Raw genomic sequence first — 17275 nt, 5'->3', positions numbered from 1 at the left:
TTTTCAATGATAAACGTGTAAAATAATACACAAGTTTTTCAAGGAAGACATGTTTCATTTTCCATATAAGCACAATGGGCTTTTTTTAACAGGAAACCCCAAAAATCACCCACTCAAAAAAAATAAAAAATAACAGATTCCAATATTTATATAATCAAAAACAAAATTTGAAATTTTAGTTGGTATCTGTTTTTTAATTGTGAATTAACATGAAGTGTGGTACAGGTGACAGAAAAAGTATCTCTTTGTTGCTATATAGCTACTAACTTGTATAAAGTGGATACCAATAACCATAATATATATATCTCACTTACCCTGAACATATAATTCAGGTAGAAAAATTCAACAATAAATTAGAAATCAGTCAGGGCTTCCATAATGTATTTGAGCCACAGGTGCACATTTAGCTCAGACAAAATAATTAAACAATATACTGTAAGTTGTAACTGTTTATTTCCTTTTTACTAAATAATATTACTACTGTCTTACCCTTGACTGTTTCTCCCATTCTTCTGTATTTTCTAATGCCTCTTGAATTTCATGAATACGTTTTAAACAGTCCAAACTTTCATCCAATAAAAACGTTGTATCATTCATTAACATGTTAACAAACTTTACAAATGACTTGCCTTTCCTAAAAATAAAATTTTAACTTGTTAATGATTTTTACAAATGATTTACCTATCGTGGACTGAATTCATTATAATAAGCAATGTTTGTAAAATGGTCAGATGTAAATTATGCAAAACAATCAAGACTGGAGATACAGGACCAAATAAATTCTGTGGAAATAAAATATACTAATGTTGATACAACTGCCTACCAAATACCATAGACTAATCATAAGTGATTCTCTTTATACTGACCGTAATACAAACTTTAGTTTGATGAGAAGAGTGGTTATGTAATTCTATGCAGTGGTGGGTGCAGAAATTTTCATAAGTGGGGCCCACTTCAGTCATGCTTCAGTGATTCCCTATACAATTTTTTTCCCCAAAAGCCCCCCCCCCCCCTCCCCTAATCTGCCTCTGCTATGAGAATGAGGCTTGTAAATGATATACAACTGTATGATAAATATCAATCAGCATTCCAAATGTTATACAGTATACCAAATGTGAAATAGCAAACCAACTTATCATTGGCATACAAGTAGTGGTCCCACATAAAATCATTTAATCACAAACAAAATACTTACTTGGCTTCCTCTATCATTCTGTTCTGATGAGCTGGTATTGTCCACATTACTTTTAGTATAATACTTAGATGATATCTTATAGCAAACTTACTTGGCTTCCTCTATCATTCTGTTCTGATGAGCTGGTATTGTCCACATTACTTTTAGTATAATACTTAGATGATATCTTATAGCAAACTTACTTGGCTTCCTCTATCATTCTGTTCTAATGAGCTGGTATTGTCCACATTACTTTTAGTATAATACTTAGATGATATCTTATAGCAAACTTACTTGGCTTCCTCTTTCATTCTGTTCTGATGAGCTGGTATTGTCCACATTACTTTTAGTATAATACTTAGATGATATCTTATAGTAAACTTACTTGGCTTCCTCTATCATTCTGTTCTGATGAGCTGGTATTGTCCACATTACTTTTAGTATAATACTTAGATGATATCTTATAGTAAACTTACTTGGCTTCCTCTATCATTCTGTTCTGATGAGCTGGTATTGTCCACATTACTTTTAGTATAATACTTAGATGATATCTTATAGTAAACTTACTTGGCTTCCTCTATCATTCTGTTCTGATGAGCTGGTATTGTCCACATTACTTTTAGAATAATACTTAGATGATATCTTATAGTAAACTTACTTGGCTTCCTCTATCATTCTGTTCTGATGAGCTGGTATTGTCCACATTACTTTTAGTATAATACTTAGATGATATCTTATAGCAAACTTACTTGGCTTCCTCTATCATTCTGTTCTGATGAGCTGGTATTGTCCACATTACTTTTAGTATAATACTTAGATGATATCTTATAGCAAACTTACTTGGCTTCCTCTATCATTCTGTTCTGATGAGCTGGTATTGTCCACATTACTTTTAGTATAATACTTAGATGATATCTTATAGTAAACTTACTTGGCTTCCTCTATCATTCTGTTCTGATGAGCTGGTATTGTCCACATTACTTTTAGTATTATACTTAGATGATATCTTATAGTAAACTTACTTGGCTTCTTCTATCATTCTGTTCTGATGAGCTGGTATTGTCCACATTACTTTTAGTATAATACTTAGATGATATCTTATAGTAAACTTACTTGGCTTCCTCTATCATTCTGTTCTGATGAGCTGGTATTGTCCACATTACTTTTAGTATAATACTTAAATGATATCTTATAGTAAACTTACTTGGCTTCCTCTATCATTCTGTTCTGATGAGCTGGTATTGTCCACATTACTTTTAGTATAATACTTAGATGATATCTTATAGTAAACTTACTTGGCTTCCTCTATCATTCTGTTCTGATGAGCTGGTATTGTCCACATTACTTTTAGTATAATACTTAGATGATATCTTATAGCAAACTTACTTGGCTTCCTCTATCATTCTGTTCTGATGAGCTGGTATTGTCCACATTACTTTTAGTATAATACTTAGATGATATCTTATAGTAAACTTACTTGGCTTCCTCTATCATTCTGTTCTGATGAGCTGGTATTGTCCACATTACTTTTAGTATAATACTTAGATGATATCTTATAGCAAACTTACTTGGCTTCCTCTATCATTCTGTTCTGATGAGCTGGTATTGTCCACATTACTTTTAGTATAATACTTAGATGATATCTTATAGCAAACTTACTTGGCTTCCTCTATCATTCTGTTCTGATGAGCTGGTATTGTCCACATTACTTTTAGTATAATACTTAGATGATATCTTATAGCAAACTTACTTGGCTTCCTCTATCATTCTGTTCTGATGAGCTGGTATTGTCCACATTACTTTTAGAATAATACTTAGATGATATCTTATAGTAAACTTACTTGGCTTCCTCTATCATTCTGTTCTGATGAGCTGGTATTGTCCACATTACTTTTAGTATAATACTTAGATGATATCTTATAGTAAACTTACTTGGCTTCCTCTATCATTCTGTTCTGATGAGCTGGTATTGTCCACATTACTTTTAGTATAATACTTAGATGATATCTTATAGTAAACTTACTTGGCTTCCTCTATCATTCTGTTCTGATGAGCTGGTATTGTCCACATTACTTTTAGTATAATACTTAGATGATATCTTATAGTAAACTTACTTGGCTTCCTCTATCATTCTGTTCTGATGAGCTGGTATTGTCCACATTACTTTTAGTATAATACTTAGATGATATCTTATAGTAAACTTACTTGGCTTCCTCTATCATTCTGTTCTGATGAGCTGGTATTGTCCACATTACTTTTAGTATAATACTTAGATGATATCTTATAGCAAACTTACTTGGCTTCCTCTATCATTCTGTTCTGATGAGCTGGTATTGTCCACATTACTTTTAGTATAATACTTAGATGATATCTTATAGCAAACTTACTTGGCTTCCTCTATCATTCTGTTCTGATGAGCTGGTATTGTCCACATTACTTTTAGTATAATACTTAGATGATATCTTATAGCAAACTTACTTGGCTTCCTCTATCATTCTGTTCTGATGAGCTGGTATTGTCCACATTACTTTTAGAATAATACTTAGATGATATCTTATAGTAAACTTACTTGGCTTCCTCTATCATTCTGTTCTGATGAGCTGGTATTGTCCACATTACTTTTAGTATAATACTTAGATGATATCTTATAGTAAACTTACTTGGCTTCCTCTATCATTCTGTTCTGATGAGCTGGTATTGTCCACATTACTTTTAGTATAATACTTAGATGATATCTTATAGTAAACTTACTTGGCTTCCTCTATCATTCTGTTCTGATGAGCTGGTATTGTCCACATTACTTTTAGTATAATACTTAGATGATATCTTATAGCAAACTTACTTGGCTTCCTCTATCATTCTGTTCTGATGAGCTGGTATTGTCCACATTACTTTTAGTATAATACTTAGATGATATCTTATAGCAAACTTACTTGGCTTCCTCTATCATTCTGTTCTGATGAGCTGGTATTGTCCACATTACTTTTAGTATAATACTTAGATGATATCTTATAGCAAACTTACTTGGCTTCCTCTATCATTCTGTTCTGATGAGCTGGTATTGTCCACATTACTTTTAGAATAATACTTAGATGATATCTTATAGTAAACTTACTTGGCTTCCTCTATCATTCTGTTCTGATGAGCTGGTATTGTCCACATTACTTTTAGTATAATACTTAGATGATATCTTATAGCAAACTTACTTGGCTTCCTCTATCATTCTGTTCTGATGAGCTGGTATTGTCCACATTACTTTTAGTATAATACTTAGATGATATCTTATAGCAAACTTACTTGGCTTCCTCTATCATTCTGTTCTGATGAGCTGGTATTGTCCACATTACTTTTAGAATAATACTTAGATGATATCTTATAGCAAACTTACTTGGCTTCCTCTATCATTCTGTTCTGATGAGCTGGTATTGTCCACATTACTTTTAAAATAATACTTAGATGATATCTTATAGTAAACTTACTTGGCTTCCTCTATCATTCTGTTCTGATGAGCTGGTATTGTCCACATTACTTTTAAAATAATACTTAGATGATATCTTATAGCAAACTTACTTGGCTTCCTCTATCATTCTGTTCTGATGAGCTGGTATTGTCCACATTACTTTTAGTATAATACTTAGATGATATCTTATAGCAAACTTACTTGGCTTCCTCTATCATTCTGTTCTGATGAGCTGGTATTGTCCACATTACTTTTAGTATAATACTTAGATGATATCTTATAGTAAACTTACTTGGCTTCCTCTATCATTCTGTTCTGATGAGCTGGTATTGTCCACATTACTTTTAGTATAATACTTAGATGATATCTTATAGTAAACTTACTTGGCTTCCTCTATCATTCTGTTCTGATGAGCTGGTATTGTCCACATTACTTTTAGTATAATACTTAGATGATATCTTATAGTAAACTTACTTGGCTTCCTCTATCATTCTGTTCTGATGAGCTGGTATTGTCCACATTACTTTTAGTATAATACTTAGATGATATCTTATAGTAAACTTACTTGGCTTCCTCTATCATTCTGTTCTGATGAGCTGGTATTGTCCACATTACTTTTAGTATAATACTTAGATGATATCTTATAGTAAACTTACTTGGCTTCTTCTATCATTCTGTTCTGATGAGCTGGTATTGTCCACATTACTTTTAGTATAATACTTAGATGATATCTTATAGTAAACTTACTTGGCTTCCTCTATCATTCTGTTCTGATGAGCTGGTATTGTCCACATTACTTTTAGTATAATACTTAGATGATATCTTATAGTAAACTTACTTGGCTTCCTCTATCATTCTGTTCTGATGAGCTGGTATTGTCCACATTACTTTTAGAATAATACTTAGATGATATCTTATAGTAAACTTACTTGGCTTCCTCTATCATTCTGTTCTGATGAGCTGGTATTGTCCACATTACTTTTAGTATAATACTTAGATGATATCTTATAGTAAACTTACTTGGCTTCCTCTATCATTCTGTTCTGATGAGCTGGTATTGTCCACATTACTTTTAGTATAATACTTAGATGATATCTTATAGTAAACTTACTTGGCTTCCTCTATCATTCTGTTCTGATGAGCTGGTATTGTCCACATTACTTTTAGTATAATACTTAGATGATATCTTATAGTAAACTTACTTGGCTTCCTCTTTCATTCTGTTCTGATGAGCTGGTATTGTCCACATTACTTTTAGTATAATACTTAGATGATATCTTATAGTAAACTTAATTGGCTTCCTCTATCATTCTGTTCTGATGAGCTGGTATTGTCCACATTACTTTTAGTATAATACTTAGATGATATCTTATAGTAAACTTACTTGGCTTCCTCTATCATTCTGTTCTGATGAGCTGGTATTGTCCACATTACTTTTAGTATAATACTTAGATGATATCTTATAGTAAACTTACTTGGCTTCCTCTATCATTCTGTTCTGATGAGCTGGTATTGTCCACATTACTTTTAGAATAATACTTAAATGATATCTTATAGTAAACTTACTTGGCTTCCTCTATCATTCTGTTCTGATGAGCTGGTATTGTCCACATTACTTTTAGTATAATACTTAAATGATATCTTATAGTAAACTTACTTGGCTTCCTCTATCATTCTGTTCTGATGAGCTGGTATTGTCCACATTACTTTTAGTATAATACTTAGATGATATCTTATAGCAAACTTACTTGGCTTCCTCTATCATTCTGTTCTGATGAGCTGGTATTGTCCACATTACTTTTAGTATAATACTTAGATGATATCTTATAGTAAACTTACTTGGCTTCCTCTATCATTCTGTTCTGATGAGCTGGTATTGTCCACATTACTTTTAGAATAATACTTAGATGATATCTTATAGTAAACTTACTTGGCTTCCTCTATCATTCTGTTCTGATGAGCTGGTATTGTCCACATTACTTTTAGTATAATACTTAGATGATATCTTATAGCAAACTTACTTGGCTTCCTCTATCATTCTGTTCTGATGAGCTGGTATTGTCCACATTACTTTTAGAATAATACTTAAATGATATCTTATAGTAAACTTACTTGGCTTCCTCTATCATTCTGTTCTGATGAGCTGGTATTGTCCACATTACTTTTAGTATAATACTTAGATGATATCTTATAGTAAACTTACTTGGCTTCCTCTATCATTCTGTTCTGATGAGCTGGTATTGTCCACATTACTTTTAGTATAATACTTAGATGATATCTTATAGTAAACTTACTTGGCTTCCTCTATCATTCTGTTCTGATGAGCTGGTATTGTCCACATTACTTTTAGTATAATACTTAGATGATATCTTATAGTAAACTTACTTGGCTTCCTCTATCATTCTATTCTGATGAGCTGGTATTGTCCACATTACTTTTAGTATAATACTTAGATGATATCTTATAGCAAACTTACTTGGCTTCCTCTATCATTCTGTTCTGATGAGCTGGTATTGTCCACATTACTTTTAGTATAATACTTAGATGATATCTTATAGCAAACTTACTTGGCTTCCTCTATCATTCTGTTCTGATGAGCTGGTATTGTCCACATTACTTTTAGTATAATACTTAGATGATATCTTATAGTAAACTTACTTGGCTTCCTCTATCATTCTGTTCTGATGAGCTGGTATTGTCCACATTACTTTTAGTATAATACTTAGATGATATCTTATAGTAAACTTACTTGGCTTCCTCTATCATTCTGTTCTGATGAGCTGGTATTGTCCACATTACTTTTAGAATAATACTTAAATGATATCTTATAGTAAACTTACTTGGCTTCCTCTATCATTCTGTTCTGATGAGCTGGTATTGTCCACATTACTTTTAGTATAATACTTAAATGATATCTTATAGTAAACTTACTTGGCTTCCTCTATCATTCTGTTCTGATGAGCTGGTATTGTCCACATTACTTTTAGTATAATACTTAGATGATATCTTATAGCAAACTTACTTGGCTTCCTCTATCATTCTGTTCTGATGAGCTGGTATTGTCCACATTACTTTTAGTATAATACTTAGATGATATCTTATAGTAAACTTACTTGGCTTCCTCTATCATTCTGTTCTAATGAGCTGGTATTGTCCACATTACTTTTAGTATAATACTTAGATGATATCTTATAGTAAACTTACTTGGCTTCCTCTATCATTCTGTTCTGATGAGCTGGTATTGTCCACATTACTTTTAGTATAATACTTAGATGATATCTTATAGTAAACTTACTTGGCTTCCTCTATCATTCTGTTCTGATGAGCTGGTATTGTCCACATTACTTTTAGTATAATACTTAGATGATATCTTATAGTAAACTTACTTGGCTTCCTCTATCATTCTGTTCTGATGAGCTGGTATTGTCCACATTACTTTTAGTATAATACTTAGATGATATCTTATAGCAAACTTACTTGGCTTCCTCTATCATTCTGTTCTGATGAGCTGGTATTGTCCACATTACTTTTAGTATAATACTTAGATGATATCTTATAGCAAACTTACTTGGCTTCCTCTATCATTCTGTTCTGATGAGCTGGTATTGTCCACATTACTTTTAGTATAATACTTAGATGATATCTTATAGCAAACTTACTTGGCTTCTTCTATCATTCTGTTCTGATGAGCTGGTATTGTCCACATTACTTTTAGTATAATACTTAGATGATATCTTATAGTAAACTTACTTGGCTTCCTCTATCATTCTGTTCTGATGAGCTGGTATTGTCCACATTACTTTTAGTATAATACTTAGATGATATCTTATAGCAAACTTACTTGGCTTCCTCTATCATTCTGTTCTGATGAGCTGGTATTGTCCACATTACTTTTAGTATAATACTTAGATGATATCTTATAGCAAACTTACTTGGCTTCCTCTTTCATTCTGTTCTGATGAGCTGGTATTGTCCACATTACTTTTAGTATAATACTTAGATGATATCTTATAGCAAACTTACTTGGCTTCCTCTATCATTCTGTTCTGATGAGCTGGTATTGTCCACATTACTTTTAGTATAATACTTAGATGATATCTTATAGTAAACTTACTTGGCTTCCTCTATCATTCTGTTCTGATGAGCTGGTATTGTCCACATTACTTTTAGTATAATACTTAGATGATATCTTATAGCAAACTTACTTGGCTTCCTCTATCATTCTGTTCTGATGAGCTGGTATTGTCCACATTACTTTTAGTATAATACTTAGATGATATCTTATAGTAAACTTACTTGGCTTCCTCTTTCATTCTGTTCTGATGAGCTGGTATTGTCCACATTACTTTTAGTATAATACTTAGATGATATCTTATAGCAAACTTACTTGGCTTCCTCTATCATTCTGTTCTGATGAGCTGGTATTGTCCACATTACTTTTAGTATAATACTTAGATGATATCTTATAGCAAACTTACTTGGCTTCCTCTATCATTCTGTTCTGATGAGCTGGTATTGTCCACATTACTTTTAGTATAATACTTAGATGATATCTTATAGCAAACTTACTTGGCTTCCTCTATCATTCTGTTCTGATGAGCTGGTATTGTCCACATTACTTTTAGTATAATACTTAGATGATATCTTATAGTAAACTTACTTGGCTTCCTCTATCATTCTGTTCTGATGAGCTGGTATTGTCCACATTACTTTTAGAATAATACTTAAATGATATCTTATAGTAAACTTACTTGGCTTCCTCTATCATTCTGTTCTGATGAGCTGGTATTGTCCACATTACTTTTAGTATAATACTTAGATGATATCTTATAGTAAACTTACTTGGCTTCCTCTATCATTCTGTTCTGATGAGCTGGTATTGTCCACATTACTTTTAGTATAATACTTAGATGATATCTTATAGTAAACTTACTTGGCTTCCTCTATCATTCTGTTCTGATGAGCTGGTATTGTCCACATTACTTTTAGTATAATACTTAGATGATATCTTATAGTAAACTTACTTGGCTTCCTCTATCATTCTGTTCTGATGAGCTGGTATTGTCCACATTACTTTTAGAATAATACTTAGATGATATCTTATAGTAAACTTACTTGGCTTCCTCTATCATTCTGTTCTGATGAGCTGGTATTGTCCACATTACTTTTAGTATAATACTTAGATGATATCTTATAGCAAACTTACTTGGCTTCCTCTATCATTCTGTTCTGATGAGCTGGTATTGTCCACATTACTTTTAGTATAATACTTAGATGATATCTTATAGCAAACTTACTTGGCTTCCTCTATCATTCTGTTCTGATGAGCTGGTATTGTCCACATTACTTTTAGTATAATACTTAGATGATATCTTATAGTAAACTTACTTGGCTTCCTCTATCATTCTGTTCTGATGAGCTGGTATTGTCCACATTACTTTTAGTATTATACTTAGATGATATCTTATAGTAAACTTACTTGGCTTCTTCTATCATTCTGTTCTGATGAGCTGGTATTGTCCACATTACTTTTAGTATAATACTTAGATGATATCTTATAGCAAACTTATCATAGAATTCACTGCTAGCTCCTGTGGACTCAATATCTGAAATATTTAAATCAAAAGTTTATCAAAAGTTCTCTTCTAGTCACTGCTGAATCACTATTTGTAACAAAAAATAAAGTAGTCATAGATTTCTGATAGATAAAGATAATTTTATTTTTTTAGGGTTACATTTTGATTATATGGTGTTCTGGATGTGTAGCAGACTTTTTGACTTCAGAACTTTAAAGTGACCAATTGTTAATTTCTGCATCATTTGGTATCTTGTGGAGGGTTGTCACATTGTCAATCATACCACAACTTCCTATAAACAAGCCCTTGGATTATGTTTGATGAACATAAGTTGAAGGACTAAAGCAAGAGCTTAAAAAGATTACATGTACCTCTTGAGTCATACATTATCATTGATTGTACAACTTGAAGAATATAACTAAAGTATCAATATCCATTACTGTAAACTAATATTTGCAACTTTTACAAGTAGAAAAATTTGCGAATATGTAAAATTTGCAAGTTTCCTTACTAAACTACATTAAGTAAATTTAAGATTCATGAAATTAAATTTCCGCGAAATGGGCTAGAAAGTGCTAAACCTGTAACAAAGTGTCAGCAAATATAAGTTTACAGTATCATCCAGTAGTTTTTTTTTTAGAAAAATCAGACAGGAGATTGGAAGTCAACCCTGGCAAAATAGACAAGAGGCTTAATGGACAAACATACCACATTTTTGTTTTGTTACAAGTGAGGATCTAAATTACATACCTGTATAAAAGTTCATGAGAGCTGGAACTAAATGTTGTAAAGCTAATGGATGCATTAAAAATTTCTCATTGAGACTCTGACTCCGAGGTTGTACGGCAGGGTTCATCACAAAGATAACTTCTACTAGTTTAGCGATCAGATATGGGTTTCCAATATAATTACTGCTACATACTAATACTACCAACAAGTGTAGTATTCTGTCCATAGAGGGATCATCTGCCACATGGGGTACATATCTATAACAGAATACAAATACTATAAATTGTCATAGTTACTACTGAAATTACTTCTGTTTCTGTTGTCATAGTTACTGATGTAATACAATGTACTTAAAATTTCCAATTCAAATAAGGGGACCTGACCTTATTTTCTTGAAAACACAAACTGTCCAAATTCTATATGATTATCTGCCATTGATTAATTATGAAAGTATTTTCACTGAACATTTCAAATACACTAAAAGATTTTTTTGGACTTTAATCATTTAATTTTAAGGATAAGAAGTGTCCTTTGTATATTTTTAAAATAATACTTGGTAAAATATTTTTAAACCCAAACCTGATCTACCTTAGAGAATTTAAATATTGATACATTTGTAAAGGTTGATCTTTACTACGTACTGAAGAATAAACTGTAAGAATTCTGCCAAATCTTCTATGTAAAAATCTGGTAAAGCAGCAAACTGCATGGGGACGTCTGAGGGAAGTGGTAGGGTTACTCTAAAATAGATAAATAGATGAATTGAAACAGAAAATATAGGTTTTTATTCTTAGTGTCAATTTAGATTGGAGTTATCTTTCTTGCACACTTGCAGCGCTCTCACAAATTGTTTATTTATGTACATGTTATATCAATAATTGTTTTTTTCTAAAATGATGTATGTAATTGTTTGTGTACTACTTTCTTGTTTGTAATTGATATGCCGTTAAGGGCCCTTTAATTAGGAAATAAAATGATTTGATTTGATTTAAATAAAGCTTTGACTGATAATATTGGGACTATTATTTACAGCAACAACAGAGGGTTAGATAAATATTGTAATTAACTTGATGACTACACAAAGTATGCATTTATTTCTTTATCATATAGGCTTCTTTTTTAATAACAAATAAAGTCTAGAACAAAACTATTGTTTACCCTGAACTTTTAGGATCGGCTACTTTTAACATGTAATCAGAATGGACTTCATAGAATTGTAAACATCTTCTTAACAGAGATTCATCTAACACAGCGGCATCAGCACAAAGTTTACTTTTATTTAGTCTCTGTAATATAAAATAACACAGCAGCATCAGCACAAAGTTTACTTTTATTAAGTCTCTGTAATAGAAAATAATATATCACAACCTTATTATCCAAATAATTACAGATGTTGATATGTTAAGGATTGTTGTGTTTAGATTTAAGGATACTGTTGATTCATTAGACCCTTATTTTCAGTTTTTCATAGATCTTATGGATATAATACATGAACCAGAGATTTAAATATTCAACAAAGTAAAGTAAATGATCCTGAAGTAGTGGGTCTACTTGAATACTAGAAGTTCTTTATTTCTATCAAAGATAAAAGAGCCATACCTGGACCTGAGATTTCCATTTTTTTAGAAGTTCTTTATTTCTTGCAGCATTAGGAAGTTTACTCCAGATTGGTTCTGTGTTCTCTAGTTCATCCACCATACGACTGACGTCCCTAATGGCCTTTAACCTTTGTTGGTAACGTCGTGTGGCAGGTACAATAGAGAGATGATGACAGTGTAACGTCACAAAGAAGCATTCTGTAGGAAACTTAGGATCCTGCCATGGGGGCTTCTTCTCAGATTCTGGAGAAAAAAACCGAACATGTTTGAATTATAAATTAATCAGCGAAGCACCAGGGTTTAAGCTAGGATTTTTAGGGCTTTAGTCACTTTTGTGTGCTATTAAATTCAACCTATTTTTGTGTAACAGCAAGGGACCAAGAATGTATGCCTCATTTCTAACTTTGTCAGATTTTTAAGGATTTATGCATGATTGGCAGTTATTGTATGATTTGACTGTATTGTGAAAGATTCTGACATGGGATCCTGAAACTTAGTTCACAATTTCTCTTCAGTTTGTTTCAGGGAACATTCCGTATCAACAAAAGTTGGATTCCATTTTTTTTAAACAAGGGATCACAGCAGAAATTAACTTGCAATGATTATTTCACTGCATAATCATTATCCTTATAAAAAGTCTAAGTTGATATTTGGATAAAATTTCTATGAAGTTGGAACTGTATAAAATCCTTTTTGGAACGATTTAAATGATTGTATGGAGGTTGTAAACAAATCAAGAATAGTGAATTAATCACGTTTTCTAATTTCAGTTTTTAAAATTAAATGAAAACAGGAAGTGACACATAGATTATAAAATTCAAATGAGTCCAGATTCATCAGGAAATTATCATTTATCAAGTAAGAGATATATATTTGTCTCTCTCTTTTAATTGATACTAGATGATTTGTATTTTACATTTTGGTTCTATAAATAGTCATAGGAATACTTTCACGCATGCATAGCACAGTGTACAGGAAGCACCTGTTCACTCCTGAATGTTTTGAATAAAGTTGTATATTTTAAAGGTTGTCGAAAGTTTTTTTTGATGAAAATTTATATTAAATATGACGAAAATGCGTTTGAATGAAAACTCAAAGACGAACAAACTTCAATTTGTGATCGTTTGAAAAATATTGAAATTCAAATGCGAACTGTCCAGGGGGAAACAATTTTGATCAAATCATGAAACTGTTGAAATGCAGACTGACTAATTTTCCTAGGGAAAATAATTATGAGGTTTATTAATAATTAACGAATTAGTGACCCATCTGATCGCAATAAAAGGATAAGTTGTTATCACAAGTTGTAACACCAGGGGTCTGTTGTTCAACTTGTCGTTAAATTGCAAATGTTAATTTCCTGGGGGTCAAAGACTTGTCAAAACATAGAGACAGGTAAATTTATTGTAAATTACGAAAGTGACGAGCGCTAGCAAAATCATTGGAAGCGCCAACTATAGATATATAGAGAATTTTATCACAGTGTTGTTTACACAGCGTAAGAAGCACGTCATACTAGAAACCTTAATATGTACTGCATTATTCAAGTTCTTTAATGACAGTTTTTTTCAGATAAATTGATTAAATTAAGCCCTTAAATGGCTCAATTAATGATTACTGAAAAGAATAGAAATAAATGATTAATACTTACTGAGTTTTTCTGTCCACTTGTCACAATCATTAGGCAGAGCTCGAAGTCGTGTTTCTGACTTAATGCTGACACGGGAATTAGGATGAAATGGATAATAAGGATCTACCTATAAATATATTACATAAATATTGAGTAAATATGTCACATTCTGACCATAAACTTACAAATTAACATTGCGTACAGTTAACTTTACCTTCACTTTATAAATACTATTAAACCTATCAAGGATCATATAAATGGTTCATAAGTTACTGCATAGAAACTATATTCAATATCAAAACTGACGTCCATTTTGTCATCTGTAAAAATGTAATGAAACTAAAAAGAATAAGTTGAATGGTTCATAAATTATTGCTCAGAAACAACATAAAGTGCCATATTTCAATTTACCCAGGATCATAACTCTTGAATAGGAAACGTGACAATCTAAGTGGGATTCAAATTAACAACCCTAACCCGCTAGCAATTGGTATTAGGACAAATTAAACCACAAGGCCAATGAGGCTCCATAAATTTTGAAAAGAATACTGTAAACCAACTTATTTTCGCGGCTACTTATTTTCGCGTTTTCGGAAGTCAATTCAATTTCGCGGCTACTTATTTTCGCTATTAACACTCTCCCTAGAGTGTATTTTAAAATGTCAATAAAATCCCTACGTCTATTGTCACTAATTAAAACTTGACCGAACGTGAACTGAATTCACGCACCTGTACAACTCCTAAATTATTTATTCTTATAATTCAATTGTCAGTTTAAGGATGTCTTTATGGCAATATTTAATCAATCAAAAAACTACAAGTGGAGAATTAGACAATTCTTTGGATTCATTACTGCCCGATCCTAATGTAGAAAAAGACGCTGAAACAGCGAAAACTGTCACCGTTGCAAATTCATCAGTTAAAGACGTTTTGCAGTCTCCTAACCGAAAAAGAAAACGTGGCGAATATTCAAATAATTCATCCGAGCAGAGAGCTAAAATAGCAAGATATGCTTGCGAACATGGGAATACCAGTGCTGCAAAACATTTTTCTAAATTGTTGGATAAAACAATAAATGAAAGTACTGTTAGATCTATGAAAAAACAATATATCGATGAAATGAACAAAACACCAGAGAAAAAAATTGTGGAATTGAGCAGAAGTCCGAAAGGTCGCCCAAAATTACTTGGAAAATACGACGAAGAAGTTGTGGATTACGTCAAAAAACTTCGTGCAACGGGTGCAATAGTAAACAAACAAATTTTGATAGCCTGTGCTACGGGAATCTTGGAGCATAAGTGCAGAAGTATGCTACAGGAGAATGGTGGACATATTTCTCTTCATAGATCTTGGGCCGAGTCTTTTCTTAGGAGAATCGGTTTCATTAAACGGAAAGGGACAAAAGCAGCACGCAAAGTGCCTGCTAATTTTGATGAACTTAGGGTAGAATTTCTCGGCAGTGTTTCAAAAATTATAACTGAAAATAACATTCCCGAAGAATTAGTGATGAACTTTGACCAAACAAATATCAGTATAATTCCATGTGGGAATTGGACAATGGTGGAAGAAGGTAAGGTTTTTATTTTATTTTGTTATGCCTTATAATTTTATTTTATTTTTATAGTAACGATCAATTCAGGCCAAACAAACAAATTATTTTGTTGAAAATTTTTGTTTCTCATGATATCAATAATATTGATGATAATTCACTATATAAAACAATAAACGTCAAAAAAATAAACATAAAATCCATCTCCATTTAAATGAAATTAAAATTGACCCTCCTTTGTATTTACAGGGTCAAAGCAAGTTGAAATTACTGGTCTCGAGGATAAACGCCAGATTACGGCTCTTTTAACATGCACCATGGCAGGGAATTTACTCCCCCTCAACTACTGTATCAAGGGAAAACTGATCAATGTCACCCTCCAGTGAAATTTCCTAAAGGTTGGGATATTCATCATTCCGAAAACCACTGGTCAAACGAACAAACTATGTTTTGATTTATTGACACTATTCTATTGCCGTACATTCACGAACAACGTGACCGTTTAAATCTCCCACTTAAACAACCAGCTCTAGCAATATTTGATGTTTATGCTGCTCATCGTGTTGAATCGTTCATTAACAAGTTACAGAAAACAGGCATACTAATTAAATATGTTCCAGGAGGGTGTATTGGAGAGCTTCAACCCCTTGATTTATCTGGTAATTCTCAGATTAAGGAGGTAGTGAAATTGTGTTTCACTGCATGGTATGCACAACAAGTTGGTAAGCAATTGAAAGCTGGTAAAACTGTCAAAAATGTTGAAATCAATTTGAAGTTGTCAAACATAAAGCCAATACACACTAATTGGATTATTCAAGCCATTCAAAAGGTGAAAGATCAAAAAGGTGTAATCCGTAACGGTTGGGTGAGAAGTGGAATGTTGACAGTCGATAAATAATTGAATACGTACACACCTGCGATATGACTTACCTGAATAATTATGTCGTCTAATCTGTTTGTTTACATAATGATGTTTGTGTTTTTATTTCAATTTCCTTTCAGTAATAAAGTTTGTCATTTTCTCATCTTAAATTTTGTTACATGCCCCATTAGAATTTATGGACTTATTCGCGGCGATTTATTTCGGCGTTTTTTGAATGCTCGCGAAATTAGCGAAAAATAAATCGCTCGCGAAAATAAGTTGGTTTACAGTAAGTTAAAGGAAAAAGACCTCTATGATTTCATCAGTAACAATATATACATATTTGAAAAGCCTTAGTGGAAAGTTCATAGTTATTCCACAGAACTTTTTGGCAGCAGCCAACCATACCTCACCATAAAATTCCACAATCTCCTTTCTTAAAAGAACAACTTCTTTATACTTAATGTATGCTACTAACCTTTTCTAGACTAATTTTATTGACAGTTAACATCTGTAATACTGACAATAAATTCAACATAAAGCCGTCTCCTGCAACATATCGCTCATCTACCTGGAAAATAAATGACACCATGGAAATATGTAACATGCCATAAATAAGGTTCAAAGAATAAACAAATGAAACTGCGAGCTACTGCTCACTGATGTAAATTTATGCAAATGTTCAATAAACACGAAG

At 32.1% G+C, this 17275-nt stretch overlaps 2 protein-coding genes across 2 annotated transcripts in view; one reads left to right on the top strand and one right to left on the bottom strand.

Annotated features, from left to right (window-relative positions):
* Positions 1-17275, bottom strand: part of LOC134692914 (ubiquitin conjugation factor E4 B-like) — a 47161-nt gene that overhangs the window by 8357 nt on the left and 21529 nt on the right. The window contains exons 14-21 of the mRNA XM_063553548.1: positions 17057-17149; positions 14189-14294; positions 12539-12780; positions 12098-12225; positions 11581-11679; positions 10961-11196; positions 10114-10240; positions 490-634 (exon numbers count right to left, since the gene is read on the bottom strand). Of these exons, the coding sequence (XP_063409618.1) occupies positions 490-634; positions 10114-10240; positions 10961-11196; positions 11581-11679; positions 12098-12225; positions 12539-12780; positions 14189-14294; positions 17057-17149 (1176 nt within the window). The remainder of the gene's footprint in view (positions 1-489; positions 635-10113; positions 10241-10960; positions 11197-11580; positions 11680-12097; positions 12226-12538; positions 12781-14188; positions 14295-17056; positions 17150-17275) is intronic.
* Positions 14944-16223, top strand: LOC134692915 (uncharacterized). The gene is made up of 2 exons (XM_063553549.1): positions 14944-15737; positions 15966-16223. The coding sequence occupies exons 1-2, from the start codon at positions 14948-14950 to the stop codon at positions 16100-16102; spliced, it is 927 nt and encodes a 308-aa protein (XP_063409619.1). The 5' UTR covers positions 14944-14947; the 3' UTR covers positions 16103-16223.

Source organism: Mytilus trossulus, chromosome 12 (assembly GCF_036588685.1).
Source record: "Mytilus trossulus isolate FHL-02 chromosome 12, PNRI_Mtr1.1.1.hap1, whole genome shotgun sequence".
Lineage (NCBI taxonomy): Eukaryota > Metazoa > Mollusca > Bivalvia > Mytilida > Mytilidae > Mytilus > Mytilus trossulus.
This window is presented reverse-complemented; position numbering and strand designations above follow the sequence as displayed.